Source organism: Hypanus sabinus, chromosome 22 (assembly GCF_030144855.1).
Source record: "Hypanus sabinus isolate sHypSab1 chromosome 22, sHypSab1.hap1, whole genome shotgun sequence".
Taxonomy (NCBI): domain Eukaryota; kingdom Metazoa; phylum Chordata; class Chondrichthyes; order Myliobatiformes; family Dasyatidae; genus Hypanus; species Hypanus sabinus.
The window spans coordinates 55,750,467-55,769,635 of NC_082727.1; the positions used below are offsets into that span (position 1 = coordinate 55,750,467).

Below are 19,169 nucleotides of genomic sequence, written 5' to 3' on the forward strand. Positions count from 1 at the left end.
TTAATAAGGATAGCTGCAAATTAGATATTATTCTGCTAAGTTAGAAAAGCAGTTGCATTTCATGGCAAAGTTGCTGGATGTACTTCAGAATGTTACCATATAATTACATTACCATGTTTTAAATTTTCTGTGAACCCTTAAGAAATATTAATTTGTGGGGAATTTTTAACCAATTTCTTTTTGTAGTTTTGCTATGATTTTATTCCTACATAGATGAGCGTTATATCTAATGCATTCTGCTCCTCATGTAAGCAATGAGAATGGTGATAATTTATCTTTCACTAATTGGGTAAAATGAGTGATACCAGATTGGCTGCTTTGTTATGCTTTGCTCCATTTCCTCTTCATTGACTTCCTGTATCGCCTGTTTTTAATTTTTGCAAAGAATTAAAATCATCTTCAGTGAGTCTAACGACAAATGCTATTTAATTTCCAATGTTAGCTTTGGCTCATTATTGCTTTTTTTCTAAAGCAAAATGGGGCAACAATTGAAGTCAGATTTTTCTGACCAATATTGCAACTGTCCTTTTCCTTCCCATTCCTTCCTTTTTCTTGCTTTGCAGAGCCTTCATCAAACTACCAAATCTCTCAGCCTGAAGTGTACACAGCGCATCCAGGAGATTTGCTTCAAATGCAATGTCCTTTGAAAGAGGATGTACAGAACATCATTTGGACTAAAGTTGGGCAACAAATAGGGCACAACAATAAGACTTATATTATCAGAGAGTACTTACAAATTAGTGATGCCACACATGAGGATTCGGGCCTTTATGCTTGTACCACAAATAGACCAGTAGGCAGTGGTACTGTATACTTCATTGTAAACATTACAGGTGAGTAATATTTCAACCAGACATTCTACAAAGTTCAACCTTTATCTTGGTTGTCTCTCCAGGCATAATTTTGAGTCAGAAGTTGAAGATGGCAGGTGGAGCAGAAGTGATTGTGTTTATGGTTGGGATTAGTGATGCAGAGGGTGGTGTTGGCAATGTGGACAAATAGAAATTGAAAGCCGAACTGAGAGACTGCAAAGCAGGATTGAGGGAATGACAGATTTCAAAAAGAATCATATTGTTCTTGGATTAAGACTTGTTCTATTTCTGCACTCGTCCATTTTGCAATAATACAGGACACAATAGTACCAAATAAAAGTCATGTTAGATCATGCTGGTAGATACATTTTAGTTATGCTAGTCATTTCAGTTTTTGTTTGGAGAAACAAAACACATTTTTAGGTAGCGATTTATTTTGCATCTGCAAAGGGATGCTCAAAATTGAAATATCAATTTGTACATCTCATAAAGATCTTCCTGGTGCAGTAATTGTTGGTTTTAATGTGCTTTCTTGTTATGAGATAGCGCTTGAAACATGATTAGCCCTCAAACTTAGTTCCTTAACTTGGCTCGTTCATCTGAGTTGGAGTTGTGCTGAAGGTATATTGTAAACATCTTCCGTGTTTTTCCAATATGCAAGATTGGGAGTATTTAATTCTGAAAGTTATGCTTGGCTTTGGAAGGAACAATTTAAATAATCAAAGATGATACAGGTCCATGTTATGTATATAGTGAATCTTGGATATGATAGGAAGAGCTAATAGAAAAAATTGTGTAATGCATTTAGATTTTCTAAAGGGAGTTGACAAGGTTCCACAAAAAAAGGCTGATGCATATGTCAAGAGTCCGATGTATTGGATTGAAAACTGGTTGTCACATAATAAGCAAAGAGTGTGAATAATTGGGTCTTTTTCAAATTGAAAGGATGTAGATATGTTCTAAAGATATGTTCTTGCCCTGCAAATACTTAAAGTTAAAACCAGGAAGTAGGAATAAAATATAACGCATTTTAGTTTGCTGATGATAAGAATGTATAGGTAGGGCATGTTGTGATAAGGACATTGTGATTCTCAATCAGGATATAGATTGAGTGATGGCGTGAAAACTAGGCAAATGGTGTTTAATATGGGGAAAATATACACAAGCAATTTAAGAGGAATGAAACTATCAATCATTATCTAAAGGATCTAGGTGCTCTAGTGCATGACTCACAAATGTTAGCAGGCAGGTTGAACAGGAAATTACGAAGGTAAATGAAATGACATGTTGTCCTTTAAGTTGAAGGGGCTGGAATTTAAGATCAAGGAGGATTTGTTATTATTGTATAGGGTGTTAGTGAAACTACATCTAGAATTCTCTGCAGTTTTGGTCTCTTACCTTTTTTTTAAAAAAAGGGATATGGTAGCAATTGAGGCAGTTAAAAAGAGATTCATCAAGCTTTTCCTGGAATTAGAGAGTTATCCTGTTTAGGGCGCTAGATAATTTGGAAATTGGGCTTATATTCCCTTGAGTCTAGAAGAATAAGAGGTGACCTTATTCAATCAATTACATTTGTAAGGGGGCTTGACAGAGGAGATGTTGCCTTGTTTTCATGAGTGGGAGAGTGCTGTACAAGTAAACAAATCTACAAGATTAAGGGGTCAATCATTTAAGACTCAGATACATAGAAATTTCTTCTCTCAAAGTGAGTGAATCTCTGGATTTCTCTACCTGCAAAGGTTGTGGAGGTCAGATCATAAGATATATTTATGTTGGAGATAGATAAATATTTGAAAGATGGAGTGTTAGGAGGAACTGGTATAGAAAGGTAATTGAGGCCAGTATAGAACGTCTATAACTAGGTATGTTTGAGGAGGGGTGGCCTACTCCTGCTCTTAATTTCTTGTGCTCCTGCATTGGATATTGACATTTAATTATTTTTACCTAACTAATACTGTAAATCAATAGTGATACAATTATTTTCCTTTGGCCAACAGTGATGATATGGGGATAGTTAGGGAGAAAGAATGCTTTGGAACTACCTTACAAATATCCATCAATTGATTTTCCATAATCCTGAGAAGATTACAGATTATGGTTTTCTTCCAGATGCCATTTCCTCAGGGGACGATGAAGAGGATAGTGATGGGTCAGAAGAGACAACCATTGATGGTAACAAGATAAGTAAGTACAGGCTGAGGAGATAGACTGTAGGTTCATATAATTAAGTCAGCAGGTGCATAAGGTCCTACAGGTATATCTAATTTCACATATATGAAATTGATGGCCTCAAACTCTAAGCAGATAAACATTTGCAAAATACTATTCATTTCAAATGTACATAAAGTTTTTATCCTGCAACCATCTTTGCACTGCTCTGGGGAACTTTAACTGAAAGCGTGGTATTAATTTTGTTATTACACCAAGGAATAAAACAAAAACTCTATGATGTTAAAGATTATCCTGAATGTGCCTACTCTATCTAGTAATTGTGTACTTTTTTGGAGTCCATTATCATGTGCATGTCTGCCATGTTCATGATAGGTTAATTTTGACAAGAATTCAGCTTCCAGAAGCTATTTCACATGATATACCTCTGAAAAGAATCCAAAAGGAAATAAAATAGGTTGGTTATTTGTAGCTTTCTCCTCTATGACTAGGATTTGCAGATTTAGAACCTGTACCAGATCACATTACAATATAAAACTGAAACCACTGCTTAAGTGTTATTCAGTAGTTGATCTACAGTCTCATTTGTCTATTAAAGCAGTTCGATTAGATATTAAAGATCTATTGCACAGCTGGAAAAAACAGGACAGTTTTTTTGTACCTGTAGAAACATTCCCCTTTCAGCTGTCATCATAGTCAACTAATTCCATTCAAAATCAGCTCACTGTTCACTATAGAATAACTAGATGGCTGTTTATAATAGAATAAAGATTTGCATAGCATATTTAAAGTTAAATGCCATTTTCTGTGGGGATGTTCTACATACAAGTTCAATTTACTCATGCTGTTGCATCCGGCAACTCTTAACTGTTGCAATGGGATAGGTGGCTAACACATGTTGAACAGCACAATTTGGGGACAGGTCAAATAAAGTAAGTCCTAGGTCACAATGTTGATCTTCTCTTGGTGTAGAGCTGGGAAGGAATTGCCTGTTTGCCATATTGGTTATGACAGAAGCAGCCTTTGAAAATTAGAAACTGGTGAGAAATTCCACGGATTTGTATGTTGCTGAATATTCACTCATTGGTCACTCTATTAGGCACAGGCTATACCTAATAAAGTGGCCACTGAGTGTGTGTTTGTTGTCTTCTGCTGCTGTAGCCTATCCAGTTCAAAGTTTAATATGTTATGCATTCAGAGATTCCACTTTTGTAACATGTGGTTGTTTCTTATCAGCTTTATCCAGTCGGGCCATTCTTCTCTGATGTTTCTCATTAACAAGACATTTTCACCCATAGAACTAGATTTTTTATTTTACTTTTCACAGTATTCTTTGTAAACTCTGGAGATTGTTGTGTGTGAAAATACCAGGAGATCAGCAGCTTCTGATGTACTCAAACCACCCTGCTTGGCACCAGCAATCATTCCACGGTCAAAATCATTTAGATCACATTTGCTCCCCATTCTGATGTTTGGTCGGAGCAACAATTGAACCTTTTGACCTTGTCTGTGTGCTATTATGCATTGTCTGATTAAGTATTTGTATTAACGAGCAGGTGTACAGGCATACCTAATAAAGTGGCCTCTGAGTGTATATACAGGACAGTGTACCAGTGATAGCTTGTCCTATATCTGGTAATGCTTCGTCTCTCAACTTGGTACAATAGACTTGATGGCATTGTGGAGCAGGACAGTATTTCATTTTCAATTTAAATTATTTATGATTGTGGTCTTAATGAACCATTTTGACATATTGGCCTGCGCCAAATTTACCTGTAGACAGCCGGTCTGTTGAGAACCAGCAGCAATCTTACACGCAGGTTACAGCTTGTCTCTGACTTTCATACATGCATGGCTAAGTTCAGATCTTTAAAGTGTGCTGGCGATGGGGAATGATAACCAAGTTCAGTCTGTATGTTATGCATTAGAATATGCCCCAACTTGGCAATTAAGTTGGTTTAGTCGAAGGGAAGTGAAGTGTTTGACAGAGCAGTATACACTGAAAGTTGCAGCAGTGTTTAAAAAAAAATATTGGTATTGTCCATGATTTATTATTCTGTATATTTAAGGGCAATAAAAAAAGAGCACAGGTTGAACGTACCACAATTAGAGCTTGCTCTGCTATTTGGAACAATGCTTGGCTGATCAAGGCTGATCCTTGACCTCAACTCAGTGATGCCCAGTTCTCTTAATTCCCTTAGAGTCAAAAAATCTATCAGTGTTATCCTTGAATATACTCATTGCCCGAGTATCCACAGTCCTATGGGTAAGTATTTCAAAGATTTACATCTCACCCTTCCACTCCTCCCTGAGTAAAGGCACAACATTCCTAAATAGCCAACCTCTTATTATGAGAATGTTCCATATTTACAGATCCTCACTCAAGAGAAGGATCCTATCAAAATCTAACTTGTCAACCCTTCTCAGTCCTCTATCTTTCAGTAAGAGCATCTCAGTCTTATCAACTCTAGTCAGCATAGACCAATCCTACTTAATCTTTCCTCGTAAAGTAGAATGATAACATGCAATACCACTGTTACAACATAAAAATTACATTCCAACTACTTATAAAAGGAGCTTCATATTCTAAGGTGTGTACGCTGTATTTTGATAGCAATTTTTTCATTCCCTATTTCCCTACATTAACACGTTGTTGTTATTAAAAGAGAAGCAACATTTGACACCTGTGTGCAACGCCAGCACCGTGATAAGTTTAGTTTATTTACTATTATTATTGTGAACTGATAATCTATTAATTTTGCATCTCAGAAAATATACAAGATTGAAGGGTCTCGGCCCAAGATGTTGATTGTTTATTCATTTCAGACGCTGTCTGACCTGCTGAACTCCTCCAGCATTTTGTCTGTGTTGCTTTGGATTTCCAGTATCTGAAGAATCTCTTGTGTGTACAAGCTTAATCAATCCTTAGAGCTTATTGTGAAAATTGGCAGCTCACTGTAAAAAAAAACACATTATCAGTGCAGTAAGCTTTTGCTTTGCTTGAATTATTCTGTTTTATAGAAGAGTTATTTGCCATCTAGCTTGCTTTTACTATTATTTAATAACCAAAATTTCTTAAATTGTTGTTCACAATTTTGCATTAAACATTTAATTAAATTATTTTGCATAATGCTTAACAAGCTCTGATATTGATCATGGGCATTCAAGGAGACATAGGGTTCTGCTTTCCCTGGAGTGGGAGAGATGAATGAAGTGTATAAAATTATCATGGGTATAGGTTGAATAAACTACAGGAAACCTTCCCCATGTCAGAAATTTAGAAGGATTCTGAGGGGGACCTTTTTTTTAACTGGAGTGGAATGCACTAACTGAAAGAGTAATGGAAGCTGAGTCACTGAAAGTATTTACAAAGTATCTAGATAAGAACATCTAGGCACAAAAAGCTGTAGGCTAAGTGTTAGAAGATGGGATTGATATAGATGGGTGCCCATCGATCCACATAGACATGATTGGCCAAATGGCCTGCCACATATTAAGTTAAAAGTCCAGCCAAAGTTTAATGCTAGTAGTTCTTTTTCTTTGAGGAGATGTCAAATTACATTTTGTACAGTAACAGGTATTGCCTTTGTAGTTCAAAATAAATTTATTTCGAACTTATCAAAGTACAAATGGTACGTATACAGCCCTGAAATTCGTTTCCTTGCAGTTGGGGACATAATAAATATAGAGAATAGTAACCATAACAGAATCAATGAAAGACTTTCCAATTTGGGTGTACAACTGTGCAAGTTCAAAAAGAAAGAAGAAATAATAATAAATAAATAAGCAATAAATATTGAGAATGGGAAATGAAAAGTCATTGAACGTGAGTTTAATGGTTGTGGGAACATTTCAATGATAGGACGAGTGAAGTTAAACCCCATGATTCAAAAGGCTGATGGTTGAAGGGAGTAACTGATTATACTATTGATATTTAGTGGAAATGAGCTGGAAACATGGTGCTTAAAATAAGTTGTACTGATGTGGACAATGTTTATAATGGATATCAAACATTACTTAATGGTTTTACCTTTACTTTGTTGTCACCAGGACCAACATCCTTTGTAGCATGGTACTATACAACCATAATTACATTAATCATTGGTATTTAACATAAAAGAGCCTTTGTCTCTGATTTAACTTAGTTCATGAGCTCTAGCTTGTAATTTAGAAAATATGCTATATAAGGAAGAAAATGACTATTCTTTAAGGAATAAAGGTCTTTAAGGCCTCAGGAAACTGGTGTTTCCCATAAGAGCTTTACGTTTATTGAAATTGTGGAGGTGACAGCTAATGGTAAGCACTGAAGAACGTATTAAGGTTGAAGTAAAGGCAGATGGAACGTGCATTTTTTAATGCGAGATTAATTCACCATGATTCCCATGTTATTTGATACCTGGGTCTACTGTATTAACTTAAATTATGGAATGGATGTTGAAAGGTGGGTCAGCCTTTGTACCGTAATTCCAATCCTGAACTTGGGTTTAAATCAGACATGCTTACATCTAACAAAATATTTTATACAGCCTGAAGGTACAAGCAAACATTTATGGTTCCGATGAGAAACAGGAAAATGGGAAGACAAGATGTAACATTAAATGAAAAAGTGAGAAATACTAGACAGGCATTTGCTACTAAATATTTCAACATGAATTGATTTTGCTAACTAAAGCTCAAATTTTACAAAGTATATCAAGGGCACAACTGATAACATCCCTTCTCTTCTTCAAAATATTACTCTGCCCAAGAGAGCAAGTGAATCTTCCGTTTAATATTTCATCTGAATGATGATACTTTCTGTTTGTGGAACAATTCCCAGGTAATGCTTTGACATGTTATCCTAGACTTTTATGCTCAAGTCTTAAAATGCTCCCCCATTTTTATCAAATATAATACTGTTGGAACTAAAATCAAATTAAGATAATGACAAAGGATCTGTATTGTTAATGAATCCTATTACTGAATACTATTTCTTACCTATCTATTAGTGTAATTAGTATTGACAGTTGCAAATGTGACCTAAAGGTATTTTTTGGTCAGCACTTGGTGGATGGAGAAAGTTTTGGTTAAGGTTTAAAGTGAATTCATTTGAAAGGCATGAGCCATAGTATATTTAATGTTCAGAATTGTCTTGCAGAGATTATGTCCTGTGGATCCAACATGAATTGCCATCGTTAAAATATTGCAGAAGATAATCAGTTCTTTGTTACAATGTTTTGGTGCCATATTTTTCTGTATGAAGCCTCTTAATATTCCTTTATAATAAGAGAGTTTATATGTGTAATGGCCAGGTTTATTACTGGTAGGCCATCACCTTGTATAGCTCTTTAAGAGTGGTAAATTTTGAAATATTGTAAGAAAATTGGAATCTTAGACTTTAAATAACTTGGTTCATATCACATATTTACTCATTTGTAAAGGAATTTGCTTGAATCAATGAATAACTTTTCTCTTGATGATTAATACTTCCGCAAAGCTCTTGTAAACTTTCCGACAGTTTACTTACTTTATTTATGTTCTTGTTCTTCCAGTGTAAATTATGAACAAATTCCCACTAACAATAGCAGATTTTTTGAGTGGAAGACATGTCATTGCACAGTCAGCATACTTTGTTGTGAAATAACTTGTGTTCAAGCTTTTAAGATCTCAAATAGTGTAAATTCCAAGCACACCTGAAATGGCAGCGAATGAATGCAAGGTGTTCTTTTGTCCACCACAAGGATGGGAAAGAAATTCAACGCGTACTCTTTGCGTGGTAGTTCTTCACAGCTGATATATTTAGAATTTACTGCTGGGCTCCGGCTTATACCTCTACAGAAGGCAAGGGTGGTAGAAACTCCAGGTGAAAGAGAGGGAGATAGCATGCTTTGGATGGGATGCAGAAATTGACTTGATTAGCAAACAATATTAGAGATGCAATTGCATCTAGCAAAATACTACGAGGAAACTGTAACAAGACAATGTGAAAGGAATGCCAAAGAGTTTTAGATGAAATATTCAACAGTTAGCAATTAAAATTCATATGTACAAACAGGCTTTGTCCAATTTTATTATAGAGAATGTTATTGAACATTCCATTTACTCAAAGCTAATATGAACTAAGCATTTGAATGGTAAATCTATGTCTGCAAGGAAGCAAGAATACAAATTAGTATTTAATGTGTATACAATGGTTGGATTCTGCAGTTTTGGCAGTGTGTACCTTCATTTGGTCAAGAGTACACAGTGTAACGTGATTTCTAGTTAAGAAAGCACGATGAGTCAAAGTATTTATTGGTCAAGAATAACAATGCAGCAAATTTGTTTAGCTGCGGTGAAGCTGGAAAGTGAAACTAGTCATATGTGATTCAATATGAATTCAAATGGTCAAAACAGTGTGGGAGAATAAATTTCTGAAGTTTGAACAAATTTCCTTTAGAATATCTAGCTTACTATCATTACAGGAGCCTGTATACTGTTGCCTCATTGGTATGTACTTAAAATGAATGACCTGAAATTATATAGGTTTAAATTATTGGTCAGTTTTACTAAGCTTCAAGCAATTACAAAAATATAAAGGACAAGCAGTTGTTTATATATCTTTTTGATAGATAACTATAATTTTGTTTTGCAATATTGCTGTGCATGCAGGCCTTTTGCTGAGTTTCCTCAGAGTAAAATAAACACTGCAAGAAAATATAAAAAAGAAAATGTCAACGTTTTGGGCTATTAATGACTACCTAGCCTGAATTCATTGCTGATGATAAAAGTACTGTAGAATATAAACCTTCATAATGGTAAGAGTATAGAAAGAGGTCCAAAAAGGAAATGGAATAAGGTCCGGTTTAAGCCAATTATTGTTTTTAACTCCACATTAGTTTGATTTATTTCAGGAAGTTCAGGTTGCAGTTACACGTAGAATTTCACATAAATTAAAGCAAATGTACAAACATTCTAGATTTTCCAGTTATTAAGATAAGGACTTATTTAAAATCTCTTTATTTTGGCTAATAGAATTTTTGAAATTAATAAAAATTTGAGAGGATTAATCTGGGGCCAAAGAAAGCAAGTTCTGCTGCCTTTCTTGAATAAAAGTGTATTAATTGATTATACTATATATAGTCTGTGATTAAAAGGATCACAGTGCAAAAATTAATAAAGGCTAAAACTGACTTGCATTATTTTTACAGATAGCTGGATGTGTTCAGTCTTCTAGTATTGGAGTTCATTCACTTGTGTGCTTAGAGGTAGTGATTTTGCAACCAGTTCCCATGCCTGTATTTTGAATGCTTTCCACATTGCCCTGGAGCTTGTGCAGTCCTGGCATATTTGTAGAATCTCAGTCCAAACAGCTTGAAATGTGCATATCAATAGAAAATGGTGTTTTCCAAAAGAAGTTCTGTACCGTGAAGTTTGCTGCTTCTAGTAAAATCTGAAGTGTTTATTTTAAATAGACCTTTTATTCCAATCAAGATGGAGGAAAGATCAAAACATGAAACAACCAGCAAGCTGCTGTTTCTCTTCTAAGAGAGGGAAAATGGCCACAGTTAACATCCAGTTTTTACATTTGTTAATTTACTTTGGATCCACTGATACATTATATTGTGCAAAATGTTAATTATAGTTGCAAGTTAGAATTGGGAACTCAGTTATTTTGGTTCTGCAGTTTCATTTTCAGAGAAAACTTTAGCACCCTAAATCTGATGAAGTCATGCTGCTTCTGATACCTTCTTGGGGAGGTGAAAGTTCTAAGCTACCATCTGGCCTTTCTCACTGGGACAAAGAGCAAGCAGGAAAATCTAGCAGCGAGTTTAAATGCCCATTTCCCTACCTAATGTAGTTTCCAAGTATGCCTTTAAGTGCACTACTGGCTGAGCCAGGCAAAACATGCCCCTATCTACAGATAGGCAATGCATGTCATATATAGAAGATTCATTTACTTGAGGCTTTCAATAACCAAACAGTGGACCTGTTTTTTTACATCAAGGTATTCATGCTATTTCAGGCTCACACAAGCTACTGATTCTTTTTTCCAAACTCTACTGTTAACCTGTAAAAGATCAGGAGGCTGAGGTACAGTCAGCATTATTTTGGTACTTGCAACTGAAGGTGATTACAGTTTATTATTTTAGCCTCAATCTTGTAGTGTTTTCCAGTATAGGGTCTTTATAGATCTGCTTGGTTCACTTTATTCCTCCATCTCTCTCACCATCCCCTCCCAACCTTAATTGAATGATGTTTTACTTGCTACAGGAAGATTTGGATAAATAGCATTAAAGTAACAATGATAATTGTTCGAAACAGGTCCCCCATACTGGACTCAGCCTAATAAAATGGAAAAGAGATTGCATGCTGTGCCAGCCGCCAACACCGTGAAGTTTCGCTGCCCAGCAGCAGGGAACCCAAAACCAACAATGCGATGGTTAAAAAATGGCCGTGAGTTCAAACCTGAATATCGAATGGGTTCATATAAGGTAAGGTCCACTTCTCTTATTTATAATGGCATAAACCTTATAAATTCATGAATTAACCTCTAACGAAGATCAATGTAAAAGAAAATCTTGAAAATTGATTTACATTGTCAGAAGTCATCTGGGAAACCAGTATGTTGCTGGAGGTTTGTGGTGTACGTGACTTGGTTAGATTCAGTGCAGTGGTTTTTCCACTTGGCAGAAACAGTGGGACCAAACAGGTTTACACTTGTGCACACAGCTTTTTGCTTTTCAGTGTAGACAGTTGTGTTTGTGTCTTGCTCATGTACAATCACTGCTTTCAGTTAAAGTATCTTTAATGTGGAAAGAGTTGTGTTTCCAAGCATAACAAAAATTGGTTCTTCATCCAAAGGAGGTGGTTGTAGGAGGGCAAGCATAAGCTTAATCAAAGAGTTTGCTTTCAAGAAGCATAGGGAGGTGGAGAAGCTGAGAAGTCTGGAGTAGGCGTTTCACAGTCTAGGATCAATGATACAAGAAAAATGAAGTTAGTGGGGTTTCATTTACTGAAGGGGTAAAAACGATAAAGGGGAAGGATATCTTTGAGGAATTAGAACACAGAGATTAAAATGTCAAGACTGGGGGAAAGTGGGCTACCATAAAAATGCCAGGTGGATGGGGAAATTATAGGAGTAATTGGGAGCAGTTTCTGTGTTAAAGCACTGTGCAGCAAACAAATATCAGATTTTTCCAGCTATCACATATAAAAAGACCAGGACTAATTCAGCCCATCCAGGCACTTAAATCTGATTGATACTGATGCTTTCCCAAATTTGATTCTAGCTTTTGAATTTATCCTGCTTTGTAAGGGTATAAAATCAAATAAAAAAAACCTTCTATATTCATTCTGGAATGAAATGTGACCTTAGATTTGTTTACTGCACCTCATATACTGAAGTTCTAAACTTGTAACACTTGGGTTTAACTAGCCTCTATACAATATTTTGGCAAGGTGTTGTAGCCAATATCTGAATTAATTTGAATGAGCCGTTGACAGTAATAGATAACTACCAATAGTACCCCATTTCTGATTTTACATTGGTTTTGATGAAACATGAGAAAGTTAAATGGAGATTTAAGGCAGCCAGTCTGTTGATGCTTGTATTCCTATTCTGCATAGTTGAAAATTGTTCTGAATGTATAAAAACCTGCTGTGAGCATCAAGTGATATTTTGAAGTATTTTTCTTAGCAACAACACAGTGAACAATACATATAATCTGAAGCTTTGTTCATCAGTCAGTTTTGCAATGGCGCTGTTTGTCAAATTATTATATTATAAACATATTTTCTTTCAAAATGAAGGCATTTTGCTACTCGGGGTAAAGAGAGGCAAAACTGTGCAGGTACGTGACGTCAGCCAGTGGAGCAGGAAAAGTTTAAAAAAGCAAGAAATCTTCAGCGGTGTTTGATTCTGAGCAAGAAGGCTGCGAGTGGAACGGCTAAGGATTTCTGGAGTGAGGGCATTTTACTGCTCGGGGTAAAGAGAGGCAAGACTGCGCAGGTGTGTGACATCAGCCAGTAAAGTGAGAAAAGTTTAAAAAGAAGACCACCATACCCAGCGGACAACGTTCAGAGTGGGCAGCAGAGTGAGAGGTGGCAGAGTGATGGGGCTTTGGCTCAACGGGCTTAGGCAGTAATGGGACGAGGCGAGGTAGAACCTGTGTTAATTGAGGCGAGGTAGGTTTACCTGTGTTAATTGAGGAAAGGAAGTAGTATATGTGTAATTCAGATTCAATTTATTGTCATTTAGAAACCACAAATGCAATGCAGTTAAAAAAATGAGACAACGTTCCTCCAGAATGATATCACAAAAGCACAGGACAAAACAGACTACACCAGAAAATCCACATAACGTTTGGCAATCCCAATCCAGAGTCAGTGTTCTGTGCTTGTGTCAGATGTGGGATGTCCTGGAGTCTCCCAGCCTCCCGGACGACCATATCTGCACCTGGTGTGTCGAGCTGCAGCTCCTAAGGGAGCGCGTTAGGGAACTGGAGATGCAGTTCGATGACCTTCGCCTGGTCAGGGAGAGTGACAAGGTGATATAAAGGGGTTATAAGCAGGTGGTCACACGGGGGCCATGGGAGATAGACAAGTGGGTCACAGTCAGGGGGGGAAGGGGATGAGTCAGGTACTAGAGAGTATCCCTGTGGCTGTACCCCTTGACAATAAGTACTTTTGTTTGATTACTATTGGGGGGGACAGCCTACCTGGGGGAAGCAACAGTGGCCATGCCTCTGGCACAAAATCCGGCCCTGTGGCTTAGAAGGGTAGGGAAAGGAAGAGGAAGGCAGTAGTGATAGGGGACTCTATAGGTAGGGGGTCAGACAGGCTATTCTGTGGACGCAGGAAAGAAACTCGGATGGTAGTTTGCCTCCCAGGTGCCAGGGTCTGGGATGTTTCAGATCATGTCCAAGATATCCTATGGTAGGAGGGAGACCAGTCAGAGGTCATGGTACATATTAGTACCAATGACATAGGTAGGAAAAGGGAAGAGGTCCTGAAAACAGACTACAGGGAGTTAGGAAGAAAGTTGAGAAGCAGGACCGCAAAGGTAGTAATCTTGGGATTACTGCCTGTGCCATGAGACAGTGAGTATAGGAATAGAATGAGGTGGAGGATAAATGCGTGGCTGAGGGATTGGATCGGGGGCAGGGATTCAGATTTCAGGATCATTGGGACCTTTTTTGGGGCAGGAGTGACCTGTACAAAAAAGATGGGTTGCACTTGAATCCCTGGCGAGGAGGTTTGCAAAGGCTACTGGGGAGAGTTTAAACTAGAATTGTTGGGGGGGTGGGAACCGAACTGAAGAAACTAAGGAAGAGGCTCTTGGCTCACAAAGAGAAAGCTTGGAGACTGTGTGAGGGAGGATAGACAGATGATAGAGAAGGGAAGCAATCAGACAAATGGTTTGAGATGTGTCTATTTTAACGCGAGGAGTATTGTGAACAAAGTGGATGAGCTGAGCGTGGATCAGTAATTGGAGCTATGATGTGGTGGCCGTTACAGGGACTGGAATGGTTACTTCAAGTGCCGGGTTTTAGATGTTTCAGAAAGGACAGGGAGGGAGGCAAAAGAGGCGGGGGTGTGGCACTATTGATCAGAGATATTGTCACTGCTGCAGAAAAGGTGGACGTCATGGAGGGATTGTCTACGGATTGCTGAGTCTCTGGCGCAGAGAGTGGTGAGTGTGTGGAATGGGCTGCCAGCAATGGTGGTGGAGGTGGATACGTTAGGGTCTTCTAAGAGACTTTTGGATAAGTACATGGAACTTAGTGAAATAGAGGGCTATGGGTAAGCCTAGTTATTTCTAAGGTAGGGATATGCTTGGCACAACTTTGTCGGCCAAAGGGCCTGTGTTGTGCTGTAGGTTTTCTATGTTTCTATAATATTATAGTGCATTTAGTGAAATTTCCAAACGTCACTTTATGCATGAAATAGAAGTCCTTGCATTAGAATTGAAAATCTGTGTTACATTTGTATGTATGCCAGAACAGTTTATATTCTGGACACTCTACTGCATTTGAACTTCACATGTCGTCAGTGTACTGTAAACACCAGAAAATAAGGAACGTTGTTTACAAAAGCAGATGGAGGGTTTCTTTTCACATTTTAGTGTACTGAGAATTAAACTGTTAGGCAACAGGGCAAAGCATCTGCCAAATGCTCTGTCTGCAAGATAGAGTCTCTCATTCAACAATGAGTGTTAAGTCAGTCATAAATCAAATAAAGGAGGGCACCAGGCGTCAAACCTTCTATATGTGAGACAATCACAGATGGTGTTTAGTCTGGTCTGTACAATTTAAAACTGGTTCGTTTATTGGAAAAGAATAGTGATGTGAAGATTTTCTTGTAGAGACTGTGTATGAAGCCTGTTTGGTTCCTACAGTTCTATGAATTTATATCTAAATTAGAATTTTGGATCTAAAACTCACATATAATAAATTATTCAGGATGTAAAAGAACCTTTTATTGCTGGGGATATCGCAGTGTAGTTATGCCAGTTTGGTCCTTATCTCTCAACACTTTAAAAATTGTTTTCACATAATGAGAAGCTGACAGAATGGACCTCACACTATGAATGACACATTGTGTGGAAAACACAAGATCAGCCTTTTATCTGCCTACTGATTTCTTAGCATAACATTTATCAATACATTGTGAAATGGCAGAAAAAGCAGGTGCATTTATTGATATTGCATCTGCTCTTGAATGTAGACTGAGACTGGATTCCAAACAAATGCTTGATTTTAAATTTCTAAGCAATCTGAAACTAACAAAACTTGCATTTTAATTATTATATTTTATCAAATTTCTGATTGTTTCAAATTTACAATCTGAATGTTGAGTTCAATGATGTCCAAGCATTACCACTATTTTATTTCATCAGCTGTCAATTAAGGTTCTAATGACATTAGCAAAACTTAGATCCAAATTTTGATTCTTCACTTGTTCTTTGTTCTTCCCCCTTGCCTCTTTGCAAAGTGTATGTTTTATCTCTCACCAATTCTGACAAAAGATTAGCATTTCTTTATATCTCCTTCACTATAATAGTGTATGTCCTGTTGAATATTTTAAGCAGTTTAGTGTTTTGTTTCAAAGTTCTGTACCAGTATGCTTTAGATGGCAAACAGGGCTGGCATAGTGTAGTGGTACCAGATTCAATTCCCACCGCTGCCTGTAAAGCGATTGTACATTCTCCCTGTGATCATGTGGGTTTCCTTTCACAGTTCGAAGACCTACCGGTTGGTAGGTTAATTAGTCATTGTAAATTGTCCTGTGATGGGGCTGGGATTAAATTGAAGACCTGGAAGGGCCTATTCCTTGCTGTATCTCAATAAATATAAAAATAAAAAGCTTCTGTGGAGAAACAGAATCGGATTTTAGGTCACTGCCCTTAATCAGAACTAGAAAAGTGAGAAGTTGAGCATGTCTTAAATTGCAGAGTGGCTGAGGTGGAGAGGGAATTTTTGTAATAGGGTGGAGGCCTGGTTGCCCAGTAACATAATAACTTTCTCTCTGCAATTTAAAACATGTTTGTTTTCTCATGTTTCTGTTTCTGAAGAAGGATCTTTAACCTGAACAATTAACCATATTTCTCTTTCCATGGATGCTGCCAGAGACCTGTTGCAATCTTGTGGTATTTTATTGTTTTTCTGATAATGTGGTAGAGGAGTGTCTGATGCCTCTAGGTCTCTAATCGATGAAATTCAAAAAGATGAGGAGATATCTCATTGAAACTGAATGAATACTGAACGCCCTGGATGTTGTGGATCTGGAAAGCATGTTTCTATTAGTAGGAGAATCTAGGATCTTAGGGCACAGTCTCTTAATAATGGGGTGTCTCTTTAAAACTGATGTGGAGAAATATCTTCAGTCAGAGTGTAGAGGATCTCTGGAATCTTTTACCACAGAAGGCCAGGTCTTTGAGTGTATTTAAGGCAGAGATTAAGTGATTCCTGATTTTTAAAGGCATAAATCATTATGGGAAAACGGGAGAAAAATTCATCCATGATTGAATGGTGGAAAAAACTTGATGGGCAGAATGGCCTTATTTTGCTCCTATATTTTGTGATCTTGTGGATTACTTTGGGACCTTCCATCCACAAGCACAATGGTCAGCTCTACAATAAATGTGTGAATCATTTATTCCACACATAGATGGGCTACTGTTAGCAAGTCAGAAAAAGGAAGGATCATTTCATGTCAAAAGTCAAGGATCTGTGATAATTCTATTTTTTCCACAAGGTGCTGTCTGATCTACTGAGTTTTTATAACTTTTTCATTTTAAATTTCCAATATCCAAAACATACTGATTTTATAGTTTTTTTGAATACATAATTTAAAATGTGTTGGATTAGTCAATAAACCATTTAATCCTTTTCTACAATTCATCTACATCATTAAGTAGATTGGAGAGCTAACTTTATACTCTATACTGTCCATTTATACATTTACTTTACAACAACCTTCTCAAAGTTAAAAGTAACATCTCAAAGATTCAGAGTACATTTATTATCAAAGTTTGTATGCAACATGCAACCCTGGGATTCATCTTCTCCATCCCTCCTGCCAGACAGTCATGAAACAAAGAAACACCATGGGCGCTGTTCAAAGAAAGCATCAACACCCAATGTGCAAAAAAAATCATGCAAATAGCAAAACAACAAACAGGCAAATAACACACAGAATGTAAAACATCAAACTGCAGTCATAGAAACAGTCTAGAAATGTTCCGTGTAGCTCAGTTCAGTTGAATTTTGCACTGTGTCATTCATTGACTGCAGTCCGCAGAGCTAGTCTGCATCAAAATATCCCGATCAAAGTCACACAAAACAGCAATATAAAAAGGTGTAACAAGAAACCAGAAAGACTTGCAGTATGAACTCTGCATAATTTGACATTGGTGGAAGGAAGTTATGCTGGATGAAGCTACCATGATGAATTGAACTTGTGCTTACATATCTTTTGGGAATCCTGTGGACTTAATAGTTCAGCAAAATAACCACTATACTCAAATAATGCAATCCATCATCTTGCATTAGATAAGTTAAGCATCTGACTTTCTATCTCAGTGCATAAATCATTAATTATTGTGATGAACAGCTGAGGCACAACACAGATCCTGTAAGGATAATATGCTGCTGTATTTCCCAGTTCTGTCTCCTGCCTTACAGTACCTTGTTGAATTTTTGCCACAGTGGGGGAAAAATCTGCATGATAGGATAAGAGTATCTAATATTTTGGCTGCCCGTGTTATGTTATTGAGATATATATCTGTTAGTTTAAGGCAAAGGAGGGAAATAAGGTAGGCTGATGGTTGATTTCTAAGCAGACCAAAGTTATTACATATTATTAAGCTAAATTCTATAGGTCGCTACAGTAAGAACTAATAAGGAACCATAGCAAAACAGCAGCAGTGCATAAAACGGATTCTCTGTTCTGATGCATCAACTTCTATTATAGTCCTTTGGGCCCGAAATGGAAATGTGCTTTTCTGGTAATCAGCATCTATTTAATTCCAGGGAGCAAGGTGAGACAAAAGCATACAGAGTTAAATTTTGACATTTAGTACATGACTACTTAATTATGAACAAAAAAATGCAGGCATTTTGTTAAATTTACTTCTGTACAAGACTCTCTCAAAAAATTGCTGCTTTTTCAACAGATTCGACCTCCACACTGGAGTCTTATTATGGAAAGCGCTGTTCCATCCGATAAGGGCAATTATACATGTGTGATAGAAAATGCTCATGGATCCATAAATCATACATACCATTTAGATGTAGTAGGTAAGTGTACATATAATCACCAAACACCAAGATGATGTTAAATTTTAGAAATTATGACACAGTAAAATTGTTTCACTAGTTTTGCATATGAAAGTACATTTCAGCACATTATTTTATGTTAGAATAGGACCATGTTCTCTGTTAATGCTGGCTGCATAAAGTTTTAATAATATATTTTAGTTGCAACATAAATAGACAGCACAACTTTTGAATCTTCTACTGGTAAAGAATTTTTATGTTGTAATGTGCATTTTCTTGACAAGACACTAAAGAATAAACCAGCCAGTAATGGCTGCTAGATCATTTAACACATGTTTTACTTTAAACAAAGAAAACAGCAAGGCTTAATTTTTTTTAATTATTCAGTTTGTTGCCATGTTTTCAGCTGTGTTTTTCCATGTTGTATATGGTCCATTTAGAAGGGAAC

General features: G+C 36.9%; 1 protein-coding gene across 9 annotated transcripts in view; it reads left to right on the top strand.

Annotated features, from left to right (window-relative positions):
- Positions 1 to 19,169, top strand: part of LOC132379635 (fibroblast growth factor receptor 2-like) — a 157,468-nt gene that overhangs the window by 82,685 nt on the left and 55,614 nt on the right. For 7 of the 9 annotated variants that reach the window (XM_059947788.1, XM_059947787.1, XM_059947785.1 and 4 more), the window contains 4 exons: positions 564 to 833; positions 2,922 to 2,996; positions 11,265 to 11,434; positions 18,619 to 18,742. In XM_059947788.1, the coding sequence (XP_059803771.1) occupies positions 564 to 833; positions 2,922 to 2,996; positions 11,265 to 11,434; positions 18,619 to 18,742 (639 nt within the window). The remainder of the gene's footprint in view (positions 1 to 563; positions 834 to 2,921; positions 2,997 to 11,264; positions 11,435 to 18,618; positions 18,743 to 19,169) is intronic. The other 2 variants (XM_059947792.1, XM_059947793.1) reach the window with 2 other exon arrangements.